Here is a 19,849-nt window from a genome sequence, read left to right on the forward strand (position 1 = left end):
CTAATCACCTGTTCAGAGGGAGAAGCTCTGGAATCCACTCATCTTCAAATATGGCTGAACTGCTCAGTAAGTGCCTGCTGGCTGCCACCCTGCCAGTGGGACAGACTGGCAGCACTACTTCTTGTAGGCAGAGAGCCAAAACACACACACACACACACTCGAAGAGAGAGGGCAGTGTGGCGAGGGGGCGGCAGGTCAGAGGAGGGTCAGCCAGACTTTAGCCTCGGAACCCCAGGGAGCTTTGCTGCTGCACTGAAAAGACCCTGATTGGAACTAATTCCTTCAGTAGAGTCGTAGATTGTTTGAATTATAATAATATAAACTTTATGTAAACATAAATTTCCAAGACACAGCTTAGTCTGTAGTCATTTCTACGCTTGCTACATGCCTTTATACACACTTTGGTTACGGTTTAAATCTACCTGACACTGTTACTACTGCACAAAATATCTCATAAATAGCTAATGCTTATGTTTCATTATTAATGCAGCAGGATTCACAGGAAACATAACGGACAGAAGTCTGATAGGACAGGTCTGAGTGGATAACATCCAAAGTCTTTTTAGCACTGAGTTCCTCTTCGGGTTTCCCTGGACACTGAGACCACTTGAGCTGCAATGTGTGTGTGTGTGTGTGTGTGTGTGTGTGTGTGTGTGTGTGTGTGTGTGTGTGTGTGTGTGTGTGTGTGTGTGTGTGTGTGTGTGAGGTTGTTTAAAAAAGACTGGAACTCTTTGGAAAACGCTCAGTTGATATGTCAGACTCACTCTGTGCTCATATTATCTTCAGATAACCTTTGGGGGCAGAACGCGTTAAATCACACCCCGAAAAGATTAAAGCCAAGTTAAGGCTTTTTATTCATTTGATGGAGCTGGTCTGATGATGTGATGAGGTGCCAACACAGACCTCCACTAACCAGTCAAGTGATTTACATCCATGTCCGTCCAAAGTGCCGTCACTTCATCATTTCATCCTATCAGACATTTGTGGGAAATTGTCATAATTAGCGTATGGATTCCTGAGTTATTGTCAAATCACAAAAATCCATTCAACCTTGAGTGAAGGTGGACGTTTGTGCCAAAAGAAAATCCCTTAAGCGATCCTGAATTATCACATTCATTAGAAAGAAAGAGACGGATGCCAGTGCACATTCCTGGTATGTAGGGTACTTTGTACTGTAGCTACCTTAGTTAGTTGAGGCAAAAGTAAATGTGTTAACTTGACAGAGATTGAAAATCCTGTCTGAGTATTATAAACTGATATGAAGTGTTTTGCTGTCTGATAAGCCTTTAAACGCACTAATGTGTTACTGCAGCTGGACTTCCTGGATCGTATTTCATGTCTTGCTGCTATGTTAAACAACATCCCACAACCAACACTTAAGTTTTTAACGCCCACTAAGTAAATCTAGCCCTGAGTATTGTGTATGTTTGTCTGAGTGAAGCCTTTCCAAACACACATAACATGAACATACTTCCCTTCTCCGTTCTCTACACTGGCTCCCTGTAAGAGCTCGCATCCAGTTACAGACTCTGGTGCTAGCCTACAGGGCAGTGAAAGGAACAGCTCCTTCCTATCTCCAGGCCTTGGTCAAGCCCTACACCCCCGCCCGACCACTTCGCTCTGCTGCCTCGGGGCGATTGGTTGCCCCGTCGCTCAGAGGTCCCTGCGGCCGATCCACCCGGTCACAGCTTTTTTCTGTCCTGGCCCCTCAGTGGTGGAATGAACTCCCCACTGACGTCAGGACAGCAGAGTCGCTGCCCATCTTTAGGCGCAGGCTGAAAACTCACCTCTTCAAGAAGTACTACCCTGAGCCTTCCTCGTAGCACTTATTGTATTCGTATCAGTTTGTTGCACTTATCCTATTCGTAGTAGTTTGTAGCACTTATTGTATTCGTATTAGTCTGTTGCAATTATTGTTTTCGTAGTAATTTGCCTCTGCACTATACTTTTGCTCTGGTTTATGCTTTAAGATGCTTGTTTAAGAAAGGAGATGCACTTATGACTTCTGGTGACTAGTAGTTCTCTTGAATACCTATGTTGAATACACTTCCTGTAAGTCGCTTTGGATAAAAGCGTCTGCTAAATGACTGTAATGTAGTGTAATGTAATGTAACATACTGTTGTGATGTGCACCATGAGGACATAAAAACTACATGATTCTGAGAGCTAAAACCAGGAAAGTCCCAAATATCCAAAGTTCCAATGTGTTATAGGATTGCAGTGAAGACTGTAGGAATTTGAATCAGTCCGGCGTTACAGGCGGCGGCACACACCATGTAATCTGCTCAAAAGCTTCACATGAAAGAGGATTCACATCTCGCTTTGTCTTTCAACAAACTCCGGGAGTCTTTGAAATCTGCTTTTACAAAGCAACTTTCTCTCCTTGTCCTTGAAACACCTGAAGTACAAACCTAATCAAAAGCTTACAGCCGTAGGAGAAGACAGAGAAAGATGAAAACGCTGAATGTTTTTGCTCCCAGCATGCAAAGTGTTGTGTGAGCAGCGTACCTGGAAGCCATGCTTGCCTCTCCACCAGGTGGTGTCTTCTTTCGGGGGCATGTCAATCACTGACACGATGTCGCCAACCTGCAGAGGGAGGAAAGATAGAAGATGTGTCCCATTGTCCATTTACATCCTGTCCATGGAGGACATCAGTGAATGCTAAATGTAAGGAAGTATAAAACGAGGTTTTAAATTTGAATTGCAAAAGCATCATTTTGTTAAAGCAGCAGTTGGTAACTTTAATAAAAAGGACTTTTTGTCATACTTGCTCAAACTGTCACTATATCCAGAGAGAAGTACATGAGACAGATAATCTGTGGAAAAATCAGGTAGCTCTTCCTCCTTTTAAAGCTCCTAATGGCTCTTGCAGGGTTCTTCCGCAGACGAAGGGAAACAACCAATCAGAGCCGAGGAACACAGCTGTCAGTCACTGGTTGTGAAGCTTGTGAACTTCGATCAAACTATAACACAAAACACTTATTTCAGTTTTTCGTTTAGCTGTAAAATGAGAAAGTTTGTGACCCGGCCGCCATGTTGAAAACAGCAGAGCCGAAACTAAGCACCGCCCACCAGCCTCAGAAAAAATTCTCATTCAGATCAACAGCTACTAAAATATGTTTCTGAAAACATTTTAGGTGAGAAATAGGCGATGCAGAAACATAACCGCGATTAATGTTTGTGTAGTTTAACAGTGTGATCAGAGTTCACAAGCTTCAAGGCAAGTGATCAGAGACTCCTCAGCTCTGATTGGTCGTTTTTACCACAGGGGCAGGTAGAATCTTGTAAACGCCATTAGGAGCACTAAAAGGAGGCAGAGCAACCTGATGTTATTACAGACTGTCCGTCTCACGTATTACAGTCAGGATATAGTGACAGTTTGAGCAAATATGAAAAAAAGTTATTTTTTATTAAAGATACCAATTGCAGCTTTAATAGTTGTTCGGAGCAATTCATCCTGAGGTGATGTCTAAAAAGGTTTAGCTGCTGAGTTTGCTCATAGTGAACAGAATCAGGTTCATTGCCAAGGACTTGGTCTTGGTGTTTGTTACAAAACAATAAACATATTATAGATGATAAAACAATTTAAACAAGTACTGCAAACAGTCAATGAGCAAGAATAATAAAAAAAGCATATCAAAAATGTACAATATATACAATACATTTATATATGACAGACAGCTTTATTGCTCCATCAGTACTCTTTCTTTCTCTGTCTACAGATGAGCAAATATCTGGGGGTTATTCTAATGGAATCTCAGTATATCAGAGATGTGTGTGTTGATGTTACCTCGAAGGACAGCTCGTCTGAGGCCTGGGCGATGTAACGCTTGATGACATGGGCAGCAGCAATAGCTGGCACGTTGATGGACGACTCTTCATGAACCAACAGATGATTTCCCTTATTATCAACCTAGTACACAAACAGAGAAGACGTTGTATATGAGAAAACATACAGCAACACCTTCCTGTCAACTTTCTCTTATATATCACTGAAGTTTCCAAGTTTGCAACATGTCGTTGTGATTTTGCTGCATCACATAACTCTACAGTGTTTCCAGACAGCAGCGCAAAACACGGCCATAAAGTTTTGCAGCTGAGTGAGATTTGCCTTTTTTTGTGTTTGATTGCAATTATCCATATGGCATGGTGTAAATGTTCCCTCAGCGCCAAAACACAGTAGGCAGAACAATGGCAGAGAGAAAAACTAAAAATGAAATGATCAGACCGCAAGCTTCAAGTCCTGACCCACGACGTCCATAGGCACTCCTCAAAACTTCAGGTCAGAAGTTGAAACGTAAGTGAGAAACTGTATTTGGGAGTTAATATCCCAGTCCGTCAGTTACTACCAACTCTCCGAAGACGCTAATAACTGAGGCTAATAACTCCACTGAAACTGCGTGTGGCGACATTTTAATTTTTATATGGACATCACACTAGCATTAGATTTATGCACAAGGACCAGATGCACTGTGTTAGTGTTTGTAGCTAACGCCAATTTACTACATATGTCCACAGGAGGCGTAAAAAATACAAAAAAGAAAAGAAACATGTCCACAAATAAAACAATGCAAATAAAGCATGAGTGCCAAGACGATGTTTGCTTTGCAGCGCATTTCAGGGTGCATTTCACCCTTTGCTGGTGCTTTGACAATAAGGCGGTTTCTTTTTTGTCTTATTCGTGAAGGTCTGGCGTCTGCAAAAGCTGCGCAACCCTTTGGTGAAGTCGCCCCTTGGTTGCTCCATAAAGTCAGACGGCAGTGCGGTCTCACCTCCATCCACGTGAGGGCGGGCCCACAGTTGATCTTGTTGTCGGCGATGGCTGACAGCCGGGAGAGGTAAGCCAACAACATCTGGGAAACGGACTAACGTGGAGGAAAACACACAGAGTCATTACATTTACTTCAGATGGTTCCACTCATCCACAAGTAACTCACTGGATACTAAACTCAACTTTTACAATGGATGTTAATGATAACCATTTAAAAACAATCAGCTCCTTGTGTTATGTGTTTCCTGAGTGACAAAGGCAGCTGATTACATAGCTGAAGAGGGTTGCACAGTAGTAAACCACTTGAAATGACATTTGCAGCTATGACTTCAAATGACAAGGAGAACTTAGTTTTATAGTTTCTGCAGCGCAACATCTGCACATTTTTAGTTAACGATGACAATTTTACTGAGAACAATGGGGAGACTGCCAGTTTGGGCTTAAGCAGCTGAGCGGTTCTCGTCTAAACCTGCCGTTACATTACTGTTCACTATTGGGAGCTCATGGCCAGCCTCGTGCTGTACGTTGAAACTGGTGTCAAATTAAATCCAGGGAACATTAGATGGAACAGTGAATCCTATAAACACAGCCACTGGTGAAAGTGTGATGGCGCACTGCAGGCAGCTTTGTAAAAGCTATTATCCTGAAAGCACACACACAATGCCCCTCTGTAGTGAACTGGTTTTACCAGTTTGGATTTGATACCTAACCTCTGCATTCCTTTTTAGAGCCTCAATCTGACCATAAAGGTTTCATCCAGATCAGGATTCATTTCACAGAGGGGCTAAAGAGAGAATAACTGGAGACATTTCAAACTGTGCATTCCAAAGACAAAAAGCCATGTGGATCATATTGGATATCAAAGTACAGTGACAGGTTTCTTTAGATAACATACCTTTTCTTTTCTTTCTTTTTTTAAAGTATATGGGCAGCAAATGCTACCATTCGTTCAATTTCGGGGCTGACTAAGTACTGGATGGTTTAGTGAGAGCACACACAAAGCTGTGTGAGATTTAATAAGGCATATAATGTGTGAAATAATGGTCTTTTAATAAGCCTTTACCTGTGGCCAGGATTTATTTGAAGATAAAATGTGAAGAAAACGGGATCTAAATCCGGATTATTTTTTGCTTGCAGCCCTGAATGCTTCAGTTTCAGTTTGCAGCTAAATGGACGCTTATTGTGTGTGTGTGTGTGTGTGTGTGTGTGTGTGTGTGTGTGTGTGTGTGTGTGTGTGTGTGTGTGTGTGTGTGTGTGTGTGTGTGTGTGTGTGTGTGTGTGTGTGTGTGTGTGTGTTTCAGCGCTGACCTCTGACTGGTCAGTCAGACTGTCCAATCGAGGCAGCTCAGGCAGCTGTGAGAAGCGTCGGTCGTAGATGCAGAGGTGGAGGTGCTTGTCCAGGACGCGGAAATCTTCATAGCTGCGCTTCACAATCCAACTTCGACCCTTCAGAACAACAGAAAAATACACGAGCGTAAGCAGCAAGGTGGCAGACAGGGAACACATTCATTGATTAAAGCTGCATGTGAGAAATGTTTCCAGGTAGAAGTTGAAGTAGTAATTGCTGAAAAAAAGACCCCTCTTAAATTAAACCAACAATGTAAATCCATAGAATACAAAAGAAATAGTGGTGGGCAATATATCGTTATTTATATCAATTGTAATATCGTATTGTGGCATGGTATTGTGGGGTTTTTCCCGGTTTAAAGGCTGCATTACAGTAATGTGATTTTCTGACTTTTCCAGCTGATCTATTATTTGCCTTCACCCACTTGACTGACGAAAAAAAAATAATTCTGTATATATTTAGTAAAATGTTCAATACTCAACCCAACAAAATCATTACAATATCAATATTGAGGTATTTGCTTAGAAATATCGTATTATTAGATTTTTTCCATATCACCCAGCCCTAAATAGAAACATAACAATATGAATAGTGGACTGGCACTTCAGAAGAAGTAATAAACAATCACTGCATAACCACATCAAGCAGCTTTACTTTGCTGGAAAGTGTTTCTAAGCAGATTCATGTTTAAGCTTAATAAACACATTTTCCTAACTTCCAGGCAGTACTTGATTTCCATTAATTTCCTTACAATATGATAATTGACCAGCTCACTCTGTGTGGATTGTTTTGAAGTCTCTTCTGGGTTGGTGGGTTCAGGTACTTGTGGCAGCGTCCAACATTTGAGTATTTTAGGACAGTCTGGTCAACAGCAACTCCGTAAATACAGGAAGCTTTCAAATGTATAAGAGGCTTTAATACAACAGCTTTGTATGTTCACAGTTTGACCTTTAGCTCTGGTTTTACGACATTCTTTTGCTTGGAAGGAAGGACAAGTGGCTTTATATAGCATGCTTATGGCATATTTTGAAAATGATCTGCAGTATTTTTAAATGTAGCCTTATGTTACTGCAACTATGTAATTTGTAGTAAAAGGGATAAAACATGCAAACCACTGCTGTGCTCTTGTCCATTAAGCCCCAATCTACAGCTAATATACAGAGCCTCTGCCTCAACTGTCTCATCCATGTTGAGTCTGCATAGTGTGAATTCCAGAGTGGACCAGTGTGGAAGCTATTAAGTTTTTTCTACATCTTCTGAGCTTTCAGGTGTGAAATAGCCAGTATTTTATGAGTCAACTACTCAGGGAAGGATGACTAAAAATGATGAAATTCTAGTTCAAACAACTGATTGAACTGAAAAAAACTACATGTTATGAGTCTAGTCACTCCATAAAATCTAATCAAATCACATTATCTGTCTAATAGAACATTCTCTGTAGCAGAGTCAGACTCCTGCTCCTCTGTAAATCAGATTACTTGTGTAACTTTTAGTCACTGTACAAATAAATTGTGGTATTATTATTATTATTATTATTATTATTATTATTATATTATTATTATTATATCATTATCGCGTGTAGCCCTCTAATGCAGGTTTCTTGGGTTGTCTGTTTTGGTTGAAAACTCAATGACTAACAATGACACCAAACATTTTGTTGCCAGTAGTTGAACTTTGTGATTAACATCACAAGAGGAGCCACCAGCTTCTCTCAGTATAAAGACCAGCCCACTAAAACCTTTATCACCCAACAGTGTTGTAACTCTTTTGTTTTACCACAGACACTCTTCTTTTAAAGCCTTGAATACAATGGCACTCTCACAAAATTGTGAAAATGGCAATTAAGTCTCCTTTCAATTCCTTTCATACAAAAAAACATCATCAGCTTCTCAGCCCTTCTTAGTAAAATGCACTGAATAAATGCCAACGGTGTGAGAGCAAACTGATGGAATTTTGCCTTCAATCCACCACATTAAATGTAACTTTTTCTTTTTTGTCCACAGATTTGTTGTGTCTCTTTCATTCAGTAAGACGGGGCTCCAAACCACAAAACCTAGGGAGAGAAACGAGCGGTGGAAAAAGTCCTCCACTTTGATTTGGCCTAGAAAGATCCGTCTGTACCCAGGCCAGGGCTTGTGTGACTGGGACAGCAGTGCACCACTCAGCCCACTGATTCTAGTGCTGTTTTAAAAAGCACTGGCTGGTAGAGACGTGCTGGGAGGGCTCAGGGAACTCTTTATGCTGTCCTGCCTCACTTCCAGACGGTTCTTCTAGTGTCTCCCCCCCCCGTTTCTGGGTCTGTTGAACTGAACCAATCTCACCGTGCTGTGCTACTTTCACTGTTTTAAAGTCTTTGCCAGTTTTCCCCCCCTTTCCAAATAGAGTTTTCCGATGGCTGTAAGAAATCGGAATTTCCAAGCAGACAGCCACATACTTGTGTGGCATTGCCAAGGTCGTGCAAAGGGAATATGATCTGTAGAGGGAAATGCATGAAACCAGAATCAAAAATGTCACTGGAGGCGGTCGGGGCAAAGCTTCTGAGCAGCTGGTGTGCATGTGTGCTCTACTTTAAGCCTATGCCCAATTTGTGGTTAATCAGATTTCTTGCTAAACTATATGATGTAATCATAAATAATGTGGCTCTTACTTTACTCTGACATCCCTCCTTAAATAGTCATTTTAAAGACGACTAACTTTTTAAGTCAATTTTTTTCTACATTGACACAACCTCTGCAATGACATGAAGTAAGGAATGCAAAGCTAGCTGTAAGAAGTAGATCTCCAGGGACACAGAGGTGCTAGATTATATGATCACTCCAAATGACCTCTGGCCACAATAGTTAGAAAATTATATTTGGTGGATGCTGGCACCAACAACTGTTGCAATGAATGATTGAGTTTTCCAATATTGAGGCATCTCAACAGAAAACACTGCAACCTAGATTCAAAAGCAGTTAAATCAAAAGAACTCAGCCGGGGTGATATCCTAAAATATGCAGAAACATGTGTACAGTACTTTATGAAAGCTAAGGGTTTGAAGATGTTGTCCTTACTGTCAGACATACTTCAGAATCTTTCACCGAGCCGGGCATTCATCCACAGCTCTTTTGGATCCAGATCCAGATCCCTACATAACTTGGATGTTTAAGCGTTTCAGAAATGTTGGAATTTGATCCAGCGCTCTCACACAGGGAGGACTGCTGGATATGCGACCGGGGTTCTATAGAACCATCATTTACGGGTTTGATATCACTCCCGACAAGTTTTAAGAGAAAAGTTAAAGGCATGAATACATTTTTACAAACATATGTGGAGTCAGTGTGGGAGTTTGTATATAATTATATCTAAGTGTATGCGTGCTGTGAGAGGTTTGGGTATGTAGAGCATCTGTACGTCTGCAGCATCAAACCCAGTGGCATCTCACCTGGCAGTATATGTGAACCAAGTACACCAGCTCCTTGGACTCATAGCCGTTCCGCGTCACTTCACACTGTTCATCCCCCAGGGACAACTGAAAAGACAGAGACAAAGAGAGCTTTGGTTATTCCTAGAAAAGAATCAGACTGAGGTGATGATTGAAAACCGACTTCAACATCTTCACAACTTCTTCTACTTTTGACAGGTCCATTATTATGAACTCATGGGTGGACAGCACAATTCTTCAATTTAAATTCCAATCATGATCCTAATGTTTGCCAAAACATGTCAGGCAGGCAGTAAAACGTGCATAAAACAAAGAAAGAGAATATTGTTTTGATGATACAGCCATGACTGTTCCAGTCATAAGTGTAATATGCTGAAGCTTAAATGAAGTGCTGGCAAAAGATTTAAAATAAACATGAGCTCCTGTCAAACAGTGGAGGAGAAGTCTTTCATTAACTGTGAACCTTCTTTCAAGGCAATATTCGGTTTCACTATCACTTTAACTTCAGGTGTCCAAGATATAATTACTCAAAGGAAACCTATATTTCACTTTCTGACATCACTTTCCAGTCCAAACAGACAGAGCGAGGATGAGGCAGGCAGCTTTTAATCACAGTCCTAACCTATACTGCATGAAACAAATTTTACCAAAATGATATGCAGGTTTTTTTTTAAACATGGGAAAACCTGCTAAAAATAGGCAATTTTGGTTACTTCTTTTTTTTCTCTCTCTCTTTCAAACTCTTAAACCAGAGCTGGGGATTTCTTGGAACAGTGGAAAGACTCACAAAGAAGGTTTTGACGAGATTTGTTTTGTTTCTCTCCAGTTTAAATGAAGCTTGTTTCGATGATCAGCCAGGTAAAGTCTGGTCTTTGAGGGAAGCATATCAAATTTAGGTTTTGTATGTTAATAGTTTCGAATAATTGTCCAAATCCCTGTTGAAATAATTTATTATAACCCCTTGTACATGCGTCACATAGCATCACTCCGAAAAAGGGACGAAAAAAAGCGTGTCCACCCGGGTGTCGTGTTTCCATCACTGACTACTGCAGAGTTATTTGTCGCGGGAATGAATGCTGATTGTAACTTTCCCACTGAAGACAAAAGCCAGATGTTTGTGGGTGTCAGTCGTTTTTTGTGCCCAGTGTGAAAGGGGCTTAAGTGAAAGAACACGAGGATCCGTTCAAACATGGTCCAGCACCAGGAAGCGTCTGAAAAGAACAGTATAAGATGATTATACTGATGACTTCCAAGTGGAACAGTGCTGATTGCCCACATATTGATGAAATATAGATGAGGAAACAAGCATGAAGCTGGTAGTACAGGCACAACCATCTGCTTAGTAGGGAGCACTAAACAGAATTATGGACAGCTGTGTAAAGGAAGAGGCTGCTGTCTACTTTGACAGCTTCATCTTTACTATTTTGTAGGTTTTAAGAAGCAGATGTCAGTTAGGTTACCCTCCTTAAGAATGAACCAACAACTTCATTCTTCCCAAAGATATGAAACGGTTGCATTTTTCCTTATTTATTATCATGATATTTAATTTTATACAATACCAAAATCATATATCAATGCCACATAAAACTACACCTGGATACAATTAAACAAACAAACAAAGCACACCTTTCAAAGAATGAAGCAAAAAAAACCCATTTGTGTTAATTATCTGCATTAAGTACATTATAATGTACCTGGATCACAATTCAATAGAGGTGCAAGAGCTGAGATTGGGAGCATTTCGATTGCCTCTCAACATGTCGACGTCGAGCTGGCAGCTCACAGCTAACAGTGCTAACAGCGCAAACAACTGCAAAAGCGCTAACAGAGCTAACAGAGTTTATCTGAAGGGAACTGGGAGGGTGGGCTCTAAGCTTCCATGGCAACGGCCTCGGTAAGGACAGTGTTATCGGCTGTAACCACCGTACGAGAGCAGAGCAGAGAGGCGGCCGTGACTTAGCCAGTTGGACACACTCACATGCACTAAAAGGCATGCCGGCCAGGCTATGTCATCAAAGCAAGGAGAAGCTCTGATGAAGGTGAAAAAAAAATCTATATTTGCGTTGCTTTTCCCCCCATTGTTGTCACCCCCAGAGTAACCGCGCTCAACGACCAAAATGATGGTGTTTGTCCTGATATGCGAAGCGTTGAGGGTATTTCAATGGAGAATATCCAAAATGTTCCGGTTTGTAAAACAAGACAGATCCTGGAAGCTGCACAGGGTCTTAAAAGTTCTTGTAATGGGTCATTAAGAACCTCCTTTTGCAGAGTTTATCTATTGAGTCAATGACACCAGAAGACATTATGAAGATATGATGTAGCACATCACATAGCCAGATGAGGTCTTTGCACATATGCAGGTAGTTCCAGGTTGCGGGAGTCTCCATCAGAAACAATGGTATAATTGTTCAATGCCACAGAAACACGGCCTGGCAGTCCCTGCTGTTCACCACTGGCTTTTTCAAGTGTCTATCTCTGAATGTGCTGCTCTCAGTGCTCCTCAGGTTTGTAGGTAATTAGTACATCTCACTCTCTCTCTCTCACAGCTGCATAGATACCTCTGGGTTTTTCTATTCTATTTCAGCTTTTTAGGTTAAATCAGCATTTGTTCAGATAAAAGAAAAACTGGTTTCTGCTTTCACAGCAGCAAGCATAAAAACTGGAGGTATTTATGTGCTCCCAAGGTCCACCGAGCAGATATTGTCTAAGCGATGTCATGGTGCCAGTGAGGGGAGAAAAACACATGGAAGTGGTTTTGTTCGTGTTAAAGAGCGCTTGATTCAAAGGCGGTTGTTACTGGAGGAGCAGCCTTCACGGAACAACAATGCCTGTTTCTGTGGCTGCATCTCTTTTCAGAGACACAAACTAGTATGACAGCAAATGACCTAATTACCCCGCTGTTGTTGTTCAGTATCTGCGCTGAGAAACCCAGAAATGGTTTTTGCACTCGCTGCACGAATAAAAGCCAGTCTCTTCACAGAGCAGCAACAGCAACAAAAACTAACTTTAAGAGTGAGCCCATAGAGGCAGACATTTAAGCATTGCACTGGAAGGGTTTAAGGGTTTGGACCTATATTTCAGGGAAAAGGAGCCCAAAGACCAAACGGGACTGAGGAAAGAAGTGTAATAGTTTTGACAGACTGGGATCACGGCTGTTGCAACAAAACAAAAACTTAAAAAAGACAAAACATTGCTTTGTAGTTTTAAAATAGAATGAAGCAAGCCTTAACGCTGGGCTGCTGTTCATTATCCGAGTTTTTTTCAGGTGCACTGATTTTGAAATTGTTTGTTGGACTTTCAGCTTATCTTTCTGTCCAGACTGAAATGTCTCAACAACTATTAGATGGGATGCCATGGAATTTGGTTCAGGCGTTCAAGTTCTCCTCAGGGTAATGACGTTAACCTTTTTTTCGAACTTCAGGTCAAAACTATATTTTCCCAAAACTTTGGTTTATGACCAAATACCTGCAAAACTAACGACATTCCCATCAGATTTCCATCATTGGCAAATTTTAGCATGCTAATACGCTAAACTAAGATGGTGACCACAGTAAGCATTATACCTGCTAAACATCTGGATGTTACCCTGCTAGCATTAGCATTTAGCTCAAGGTACTACTGTGCCTATGTACTCACAGAGCACCTAGCATGGCTGTTGACTTTTAGTTTCGTCTCCTTAGGGTTGCGTCTGTCCCCTAGCATTATTATTCATCTACATAACCCACCTGTCTCATGAAGATAGGTAGGTTCTCTTATTCAGTACTTGACCATGAGGAACAAAGTCATAGCCCAGTGTTGGAACATTTTGTTAGATGGTGCGATCCGTCTCTCCTTCAACAGAACTTGTCACAGTCCAAAGAGACCAAACAGTTATCAGACTTCCCTCTAAGTACCACCATCAGGGAGCCTGTGACATCAGTTCAGCAGTACAAATAATTGGGAACCATCCTAGAAGATGAGCTGAAAGGGACAATTTGTATGCTTTGAAGTGTGGCTGTATGAGGTACTTATCCGGGGGCAGCAGAAAAACATATATCAGACATCTAAATACATCAATACCAGTTTAAATGTACGCAATATCTAAAATAACAAACTGAAGATGGTGTATCCATCTATGCTCTCTTCAAAGCCAACAGATTGTCATTTTACCTTTCATAACAAGGCCTGTTCGTTTGTTTTGTTACTGTGTGGATGTGGTGTTTTATAGGGTAAGTTTGGATTCACCAAAGTCACACAATAACACAAACAAACAGTAGTGTAGCAACTCCTGTGTTGATAGAAAATGTGTGAGATAAAATTACAATTCTGTCAATGGACACTCGTGGCTTTGAAGAGAGCAGAGATAGCGGCTTCAAGTCCCTGTCAGAAAGGGCCGTCGAACAGCAAGGTAAAGCATTGAAAATACAGTGCTGGGACTCCTGTCTGTTTCTACAAACTGAGTGCATCTACTATAGGTAATACACCGAGTAAGTACCTCATGCAGCCACACATCCGAGCTATCCCTTTAATACTGACACATTCATACTGGTTCACTGTAAGAAAGAGACTGAAAGGTACAACAGAATCAACTGTTTAAAAATCTATGCCAAAGAATGAGCAATGAGGTAGTTAAGTGTTAGCATCAGCCAAAACCTGAAGAAAAAAAACTGTTGTAAGAATCAAGCTGAGACCTGAAGCAACTCCTACTAAGCAACAAATATCTAAAGATGTGTGCACATAATGACTTTCCCATCTGAAGTCCTAAACTCTCTACTGTACATCTGCTGACACAGCCTTGAGAAGTTAAAGATCACATTTAAATAAACAATAATAAACAACGCAAGCCAGTGAGGAGGCATACTGTAATCTTCTCCCAGCCGCATTACTACTGTATAACAAACATCTGAAAAACTGTTCTAAAGTTAGTGCTTGCATTTCAAGAGGAATGTATGGCCCTAGATACAAATGACTAGTGTTTGCTCATCATGACAACTTCACCATTTCAGCAAGTGCTTCTGCTTTTGGCCTGAAGATTATCCAAATTACAACTTGTGAGGAGATCCAGTGCCAGATCCCCTGCACCCGAATGGAGTGGCCTGCCAGACAGGTTGTCTACCATTCCAGGCCTGCTTTGTGCTATGCATGCAACACACCACGTTATGATTTGATTTGGATCCAACCTGCACTAGCACACGTTGTCCCTTTGGCCCCATCATCAGCAAGGGGGGGGACGACACGACGACTGTACGCACCAGAATATTAAAGTGAGTTTAGGTAATCTTTCACAAAAAATAATATCAAATACCAAAGAATTAGCTGTTCTGCGTGTACTGGGTTCAAGCTCAAACTTTACATAATTGTAATAATGGAAAGGCAACACAAATACCCAACAAAGATCACTGTGACAAAAAAAAGGGAAAATTCTCCCTGTCCTCAAGCTGTTTAAGGTCATATTAGAAAAACTACACATACACTGTGTGGTCTGTCATTTATTCTTGGTTATACCAAAAAAGCAGGCTCACTACATTCCCTAAGCAAGAGAAATCCCAACCATGGAGACATAGGAGATGTTGCACTGCCCCTCTAACAAAGGTTCCTGCAGAAAGAAAAAGCTAAATCCCAACAGCTGTATTTTGGAAACAAGTGATATGGACGAGTCCTGCAGGCACACAAGGACAAAGGGGAAGCATTGCTCTGATAACTGCAGAGCAGCCGCAGATAAAAAAAATATTTGAAAGAAAAGAACCAAAGGGCACAGACAAAAAGACACTTTGTACTCACAGCAGTTCAAGTCTGGGTTTTCACTCCTTCTTTTAGACCCTACTCACTCTCCCTCTCCTTCATGCCGTGCAGCGTGAGTCCACCCCTCGTTATTACTCCGACACCTGTCCCCCAGTCTATTTCTCTGTGCAAGTGTGTGAGAGAATGCACATCCCCTTCTTGCAGAGTCCTGCTCCCCTCGGCAGGACGTAAATGTCAGCTCTCCACTTTCTTTCACTTACAGGGTAAGCTCTCCCAGTGTGGGAGACAGAGACAGAGGGTGGGAGGCAGCAGCAGTAGTGCTGGTGGTGGTGGTGGTGGTGGTGTTGGATGAGAGGAGGTGGTGGTTATTTAGTGGATTCCTCAACGGGACCTGCTTTCATCTCCTCCATTTTGCCCCCTCTCCAATCCTACCATCCTGGTCTTCTTTCTCTTGTTTACTTCCTTTCTTGCACCTTGCAGAACTTTAACACCCAATTATATGAGCAGCAGGAAATAAAGGAAGGGAACTACCAGATCCCCCATCTACAAAACAAAGGAAGAAAAGCTATTTTCTTTCTTTTCTGTCTTGTCCTTCTGCCGGCCTCACGGTCTGCTTTCCTCTGTCCCTCCGCCACATGCTATTCTCTCCCTGCTCCCTCTTCCCCCCTGCCTGACATGCTGGTTCACCCCTCCCCCTTCTCTCCTCCTCTTCCCCCTCTCCGGTTGGTACGTTCCCAGGACAAAGAGCAGGGATGGAGGGAGTGAAAAGAAGCAGAGGGCAGGAGGTAAAGGGGGGGAAAAGGGGAGGCGTTTTCTTTCCTTCCACATGTGCAGTCTTCTCTCTGCTGTCCTTTTGCACAGTGGCATTCTGAAATCAGCCCTTCTTGCAAATTATTGGTCAAAGGACATCAATGCATTACACCTCAGAGCACCTTCAATTAAGTGTGTTGATAACTGCTGGTTTGCAAATGCAGCAAAAAAAAAAAAAGGGAAGCTTCTTCAACTCTAGGCGACCAAACTCTGCATTTAAATACTCACAGCACAATAAATAACCACGGCGTGTGGAAGATCACAGTCTACCACACTTGGCAAAGTAGAAATAGAGTCATCAGAAATATAAACCTTAACCTCCCCCCCTGCTCTCAGGTTGCATCCAAATACCTAAAACCAAAAAAAGGAAAGAAAAGTGGAGGTTGCATCAGCTGTGATGACTTCATATGAGCCTTCCACACATGAGATCGTTTGAAAAAAGACATATAGCTGGAGAGGAGAGTGGAAATCCAGTGAAACGGCCGGCCTCGGTGAGGAGGACGCGTGGGAGCCAAGAACGGCCACGATGATGCAGGGCTACATGGGACCTGCAGAGCTCACAAGATCCCTCCCCATGCTGCTTGATAGAGCATGTGTGTGTGTGTGTGTGTGTGTGTGTGTGTGTGTGTGTGTGTGTGTGTGTGTGTGTGTGTGTGTGTTTCTCTGTGCAAGAAGAAGAGATCCAACAGCAAATAACAAAAAGATCAAAAACACATAAGGTTCAATTTAACTTAAGGTTAAACCTCATTGACTTACTTTTATTGCTGCAACCTTCATTCCTGAAGTGACTCGGATCAAAACTTCAAAATGTTTCCTTCTACCAATACCCGCTGCCAAACATTTACAGCGAAAGTGTGGTAAGTAAACAGTGTCCACCGAGACAAAATAGTCCCGCAGTCCTGAAAAAAACAGTGCTCAAGGTGAGCCGTTCCTCGGTTAGCTGGGATGTCCGGTTTGAGCATCAAATCGGCCTCTACTACAAGTGTGCCTGATGAATATCAAATGATAATCCAATGATGACCCAGTTCATTCAGCTCTGCTCTGCTATGCCAGTGACAGGCTGGACGGGTTTATCACATACAACATGTGGGGAGGTCAGACGTTTTCCAGGAAATCTAGCGACAGTGGAAGATTCAGGCTCCAGCACAAAAAAAAGCTAAATCTCTCATCAAATTATAGCGTTGTTTTATCAATGACGATGCACCAGGAAAGATAACGGACAATAAATTACTTTGAGTGCACAGAGGACTACAATGTGACCTTTGGAATTGATTGTATTACACAGGGCAGCTATTAGCAACCCATCAGTGAGTTACTTGACATGCAGAAAGTAGAATAATTGTCTCATGGGTGTATTCCGCAAAACAGTCAACTTGCAGTTTACATCTAGACTGTCCAAAATGTCATCACTTCATCATTTTATCCTACAAGACACTGGTGTAAAATTGTCATAATAAGCATATGAATTCTTGACCTGTCCTTTGACACCAAATTCTAATCGGATTTTGACATTTGTGCCAAATTTGAAGAATTCCCTAACAGGTGGTCCTGAGATATCACGTAAAAAAAAAATGAACTGGACAGACAGACTACACTTTGGCACAGTAGTGGTTTGAGATAATGTAAACATAACCATGCTAACATGCACGTAGTAACCATACTGACATGGTAAAGACTAGCACGCATGTCTACCATGTTCACTATCGCAATCAGTTTAGTGTTTTAGCATTCTAACGTTTATTAAACAGCACTAAACACAAAAAGGTACAACTGAGGCTAAATATCATTCGTTTTTCAGGTATTTGTTCATAAATCAAGACAAATTCAAACTTTGAACTGATGATGGATGATGAAAGTCTGGGGGTCATGGAATTGATTACAATTCATTCTGAGAGAAACATGAATTACCATTAATGAACCAAATTTGATGACAATCCATCTGATAGTTAAGATACTTCACTTCATGGTGGCGCTACAGAATATATCAGATAAAAGTCAGTAGGAGACTTTGTGTGGCAACCATGAATATCTGTCCAAACATCAAATAGATCTTTCAGTCAGAATCAAAGTGGTGGACCAACATACCAACGTTGCTACTCCTTGATTAGCCTCTACTAGCGTGGATAATAAAAATAAAAGCAGAGCTGCTTGAGGAGCTACGAGGGGTTAATGACCTTAAGATTTTTTTAAATATTCCACAATTGTATCTATTAATCAGCAAACAATGATGCATTTTTGATATTTCAAATTATATCATTTGATTCTTTCAATAAAACACCACTATTACCTTAAAGACAGAATGAGAAGGATTTTCCTACAAAACTGGACGTTCTCTTTTCTTTTTCTTTTTGTTGTGTAGGGGATGCTTCTGTGCATCAACATCTATGAATACATAGCGACCAAAAAGCGACCAGGTGCCAGATCGTAAGCATGCATGCAAGGGAGATCCTTAGAACAGGGCAGACTCCACCGCAGAAAAATGCAAATATAGCGAGGAACAACGCCAAGCTGACAAAGCTTGTTCCATAACGAGAGTGAATCCGGGGTTGTCTTTCCCCCGCTGGCGAGCACCCTAACCCACACAGCCAAACGAATCCTACTCATTCCTCTTTAAAAACACTTAAAAATAGCGGCGGTGCCCACGGCGTTCTGCGCCGCTCTCATTTCCTGTGAGTCTCCCCCCGTTCTCTGCTGCATCTGTGACATAAGAGAGCCAGCCAGGCCAAACCAGCTCTGCACTGAGGAACCGGAGGTACTAGAACTTTTCAAACCAAAGGCCAACTGCTAAGCAGCAAGCAGCCTGCTGACATTGTGCAACTTCTTCAGGGCTGCTGGATGAGATGACGCCACCTTTGTCTACCACGACAAAACAAGAAATCCTTTTGCTGTACCTCTTCCTCTATTCCTCATTGCTACTGTTATCGGGACACAAAACCAGGGCAGGCTCTGGAAGACAAAATGTGTTTAATGAATTGTGATGTAAATGCATTCTTGTCTTTCTATTTAACCCATGAATGACAAACAGCTCTCACTTTGCAAGTAAGACGAAAAAACGACATCATCCTTGGTGAAGGATGGTTATGAAAAGAATTGAAGTTTGCAAGAAAATGTTGCGAAAAAAAGAAGCCAAAAAGAATGGCTGGTTTCCCGTGACGTCGTTTCTACGCTTTGGTATTTCTGTCACAATGCAGAACCGGAGGGGGTTTGAGTGCAGGTCTGCCCGTGGGGCTTTGCCGCAGTACTTCCGAGCTAAAAGAAGGACGTGTGAAGGCGCTAACTCAAAAAAATCTTACTAAAGCTATCAGGGCGAATCAAGTAAAGGACTGGAGGACTGCAATAGGATAAACACAGAGGGCGTTTGCTGTGAGGGAGACGGAGACTTGGAGCAATATCACAAAACAAATCCCATTATGAGAAAGGTTGTTTATGTAGCGTAGATCTACTCACATGGTCTTTACACACACACACCCAGAAGTACAAGTGACCTAACTAAGAGTAACCCTCACGTGAAAGGGCACTGAACGGGGCTAAAAAACGATTTCCACCTTCATGGAGAGTGTATATTGTCAATATTTGCATCCAACTAATTAAGGCCACTCTGGTAATGCTGTTATCTCACCTCACTGCTAGCTGCAGTCCATTACGATCACAAACCAATGTGTTACAAACACAGAGCATGATGCATGAGGCGAAATGACCTCTGTTCTGTTTGAGGTTCCTCAACATTCCAGTTTTACAGAACACGAACAGAATGCAGAAATCACCAAAAGCATCT

General features: G+C 41.8%; 1 protein-coding gene across 3 annotated transcripts in view; it reads right to left on the bottom strand.

The window, feature by feature from the left end:
* arhgap32b (Rho GTPase activating protein 32b) overlaps positions 1-19,849 on the bottom strand; it is a 112,471-nt gene that overhangs the window by 30,340 nt on the left and 62,282 nt on the right. For all 3 annotated transcript variants that reach the window (XM_054625649.1, XM_054625650.1, XM_054625648.1), the window contains exons 6-10: positions 9,544-9,630; positions 6,080-6,217; positions 4,773-4,865; positions 3,791-3,913; positions 2,509-2,586 (exon numbers count right to left, since the gene is read on the bottom strand). In XM_054625649.1, coding sequence (XP_054481624.1) covers positions 2,509-2,586; positions 3,791-3,913; positions 4,773-4,865; positions 6,080-6,217; positions 9,544-9,630 — 519 coding nt within the window. The remainder of the gene's footprint in view (positions 1-2,508; positions 2,587-3,790; positions 3,914-4,772; positions 4,866-6,079; positions 6,218-9,543; positions 9,631-19,849) is intronic.

The sequence above is a fragment of the Anoplopoma fimbria genome, chromosome 24 (assembly GCF_027596085.1).
Source record: "Anoplopoma fimbria isolate UVic2021 breed Golden Eagle Sablefish chromosome 24, Afim_UVic_2022, whole genome shotgun sequence".
Classification (NCBI taxonomy): domain Eukaryota; kingdom Metazoa; phylum Chordata; class Actinopteri; order Perciformes; family Anoplopomatidae; genus Anoplopoma; species Anoplopoma fimbria.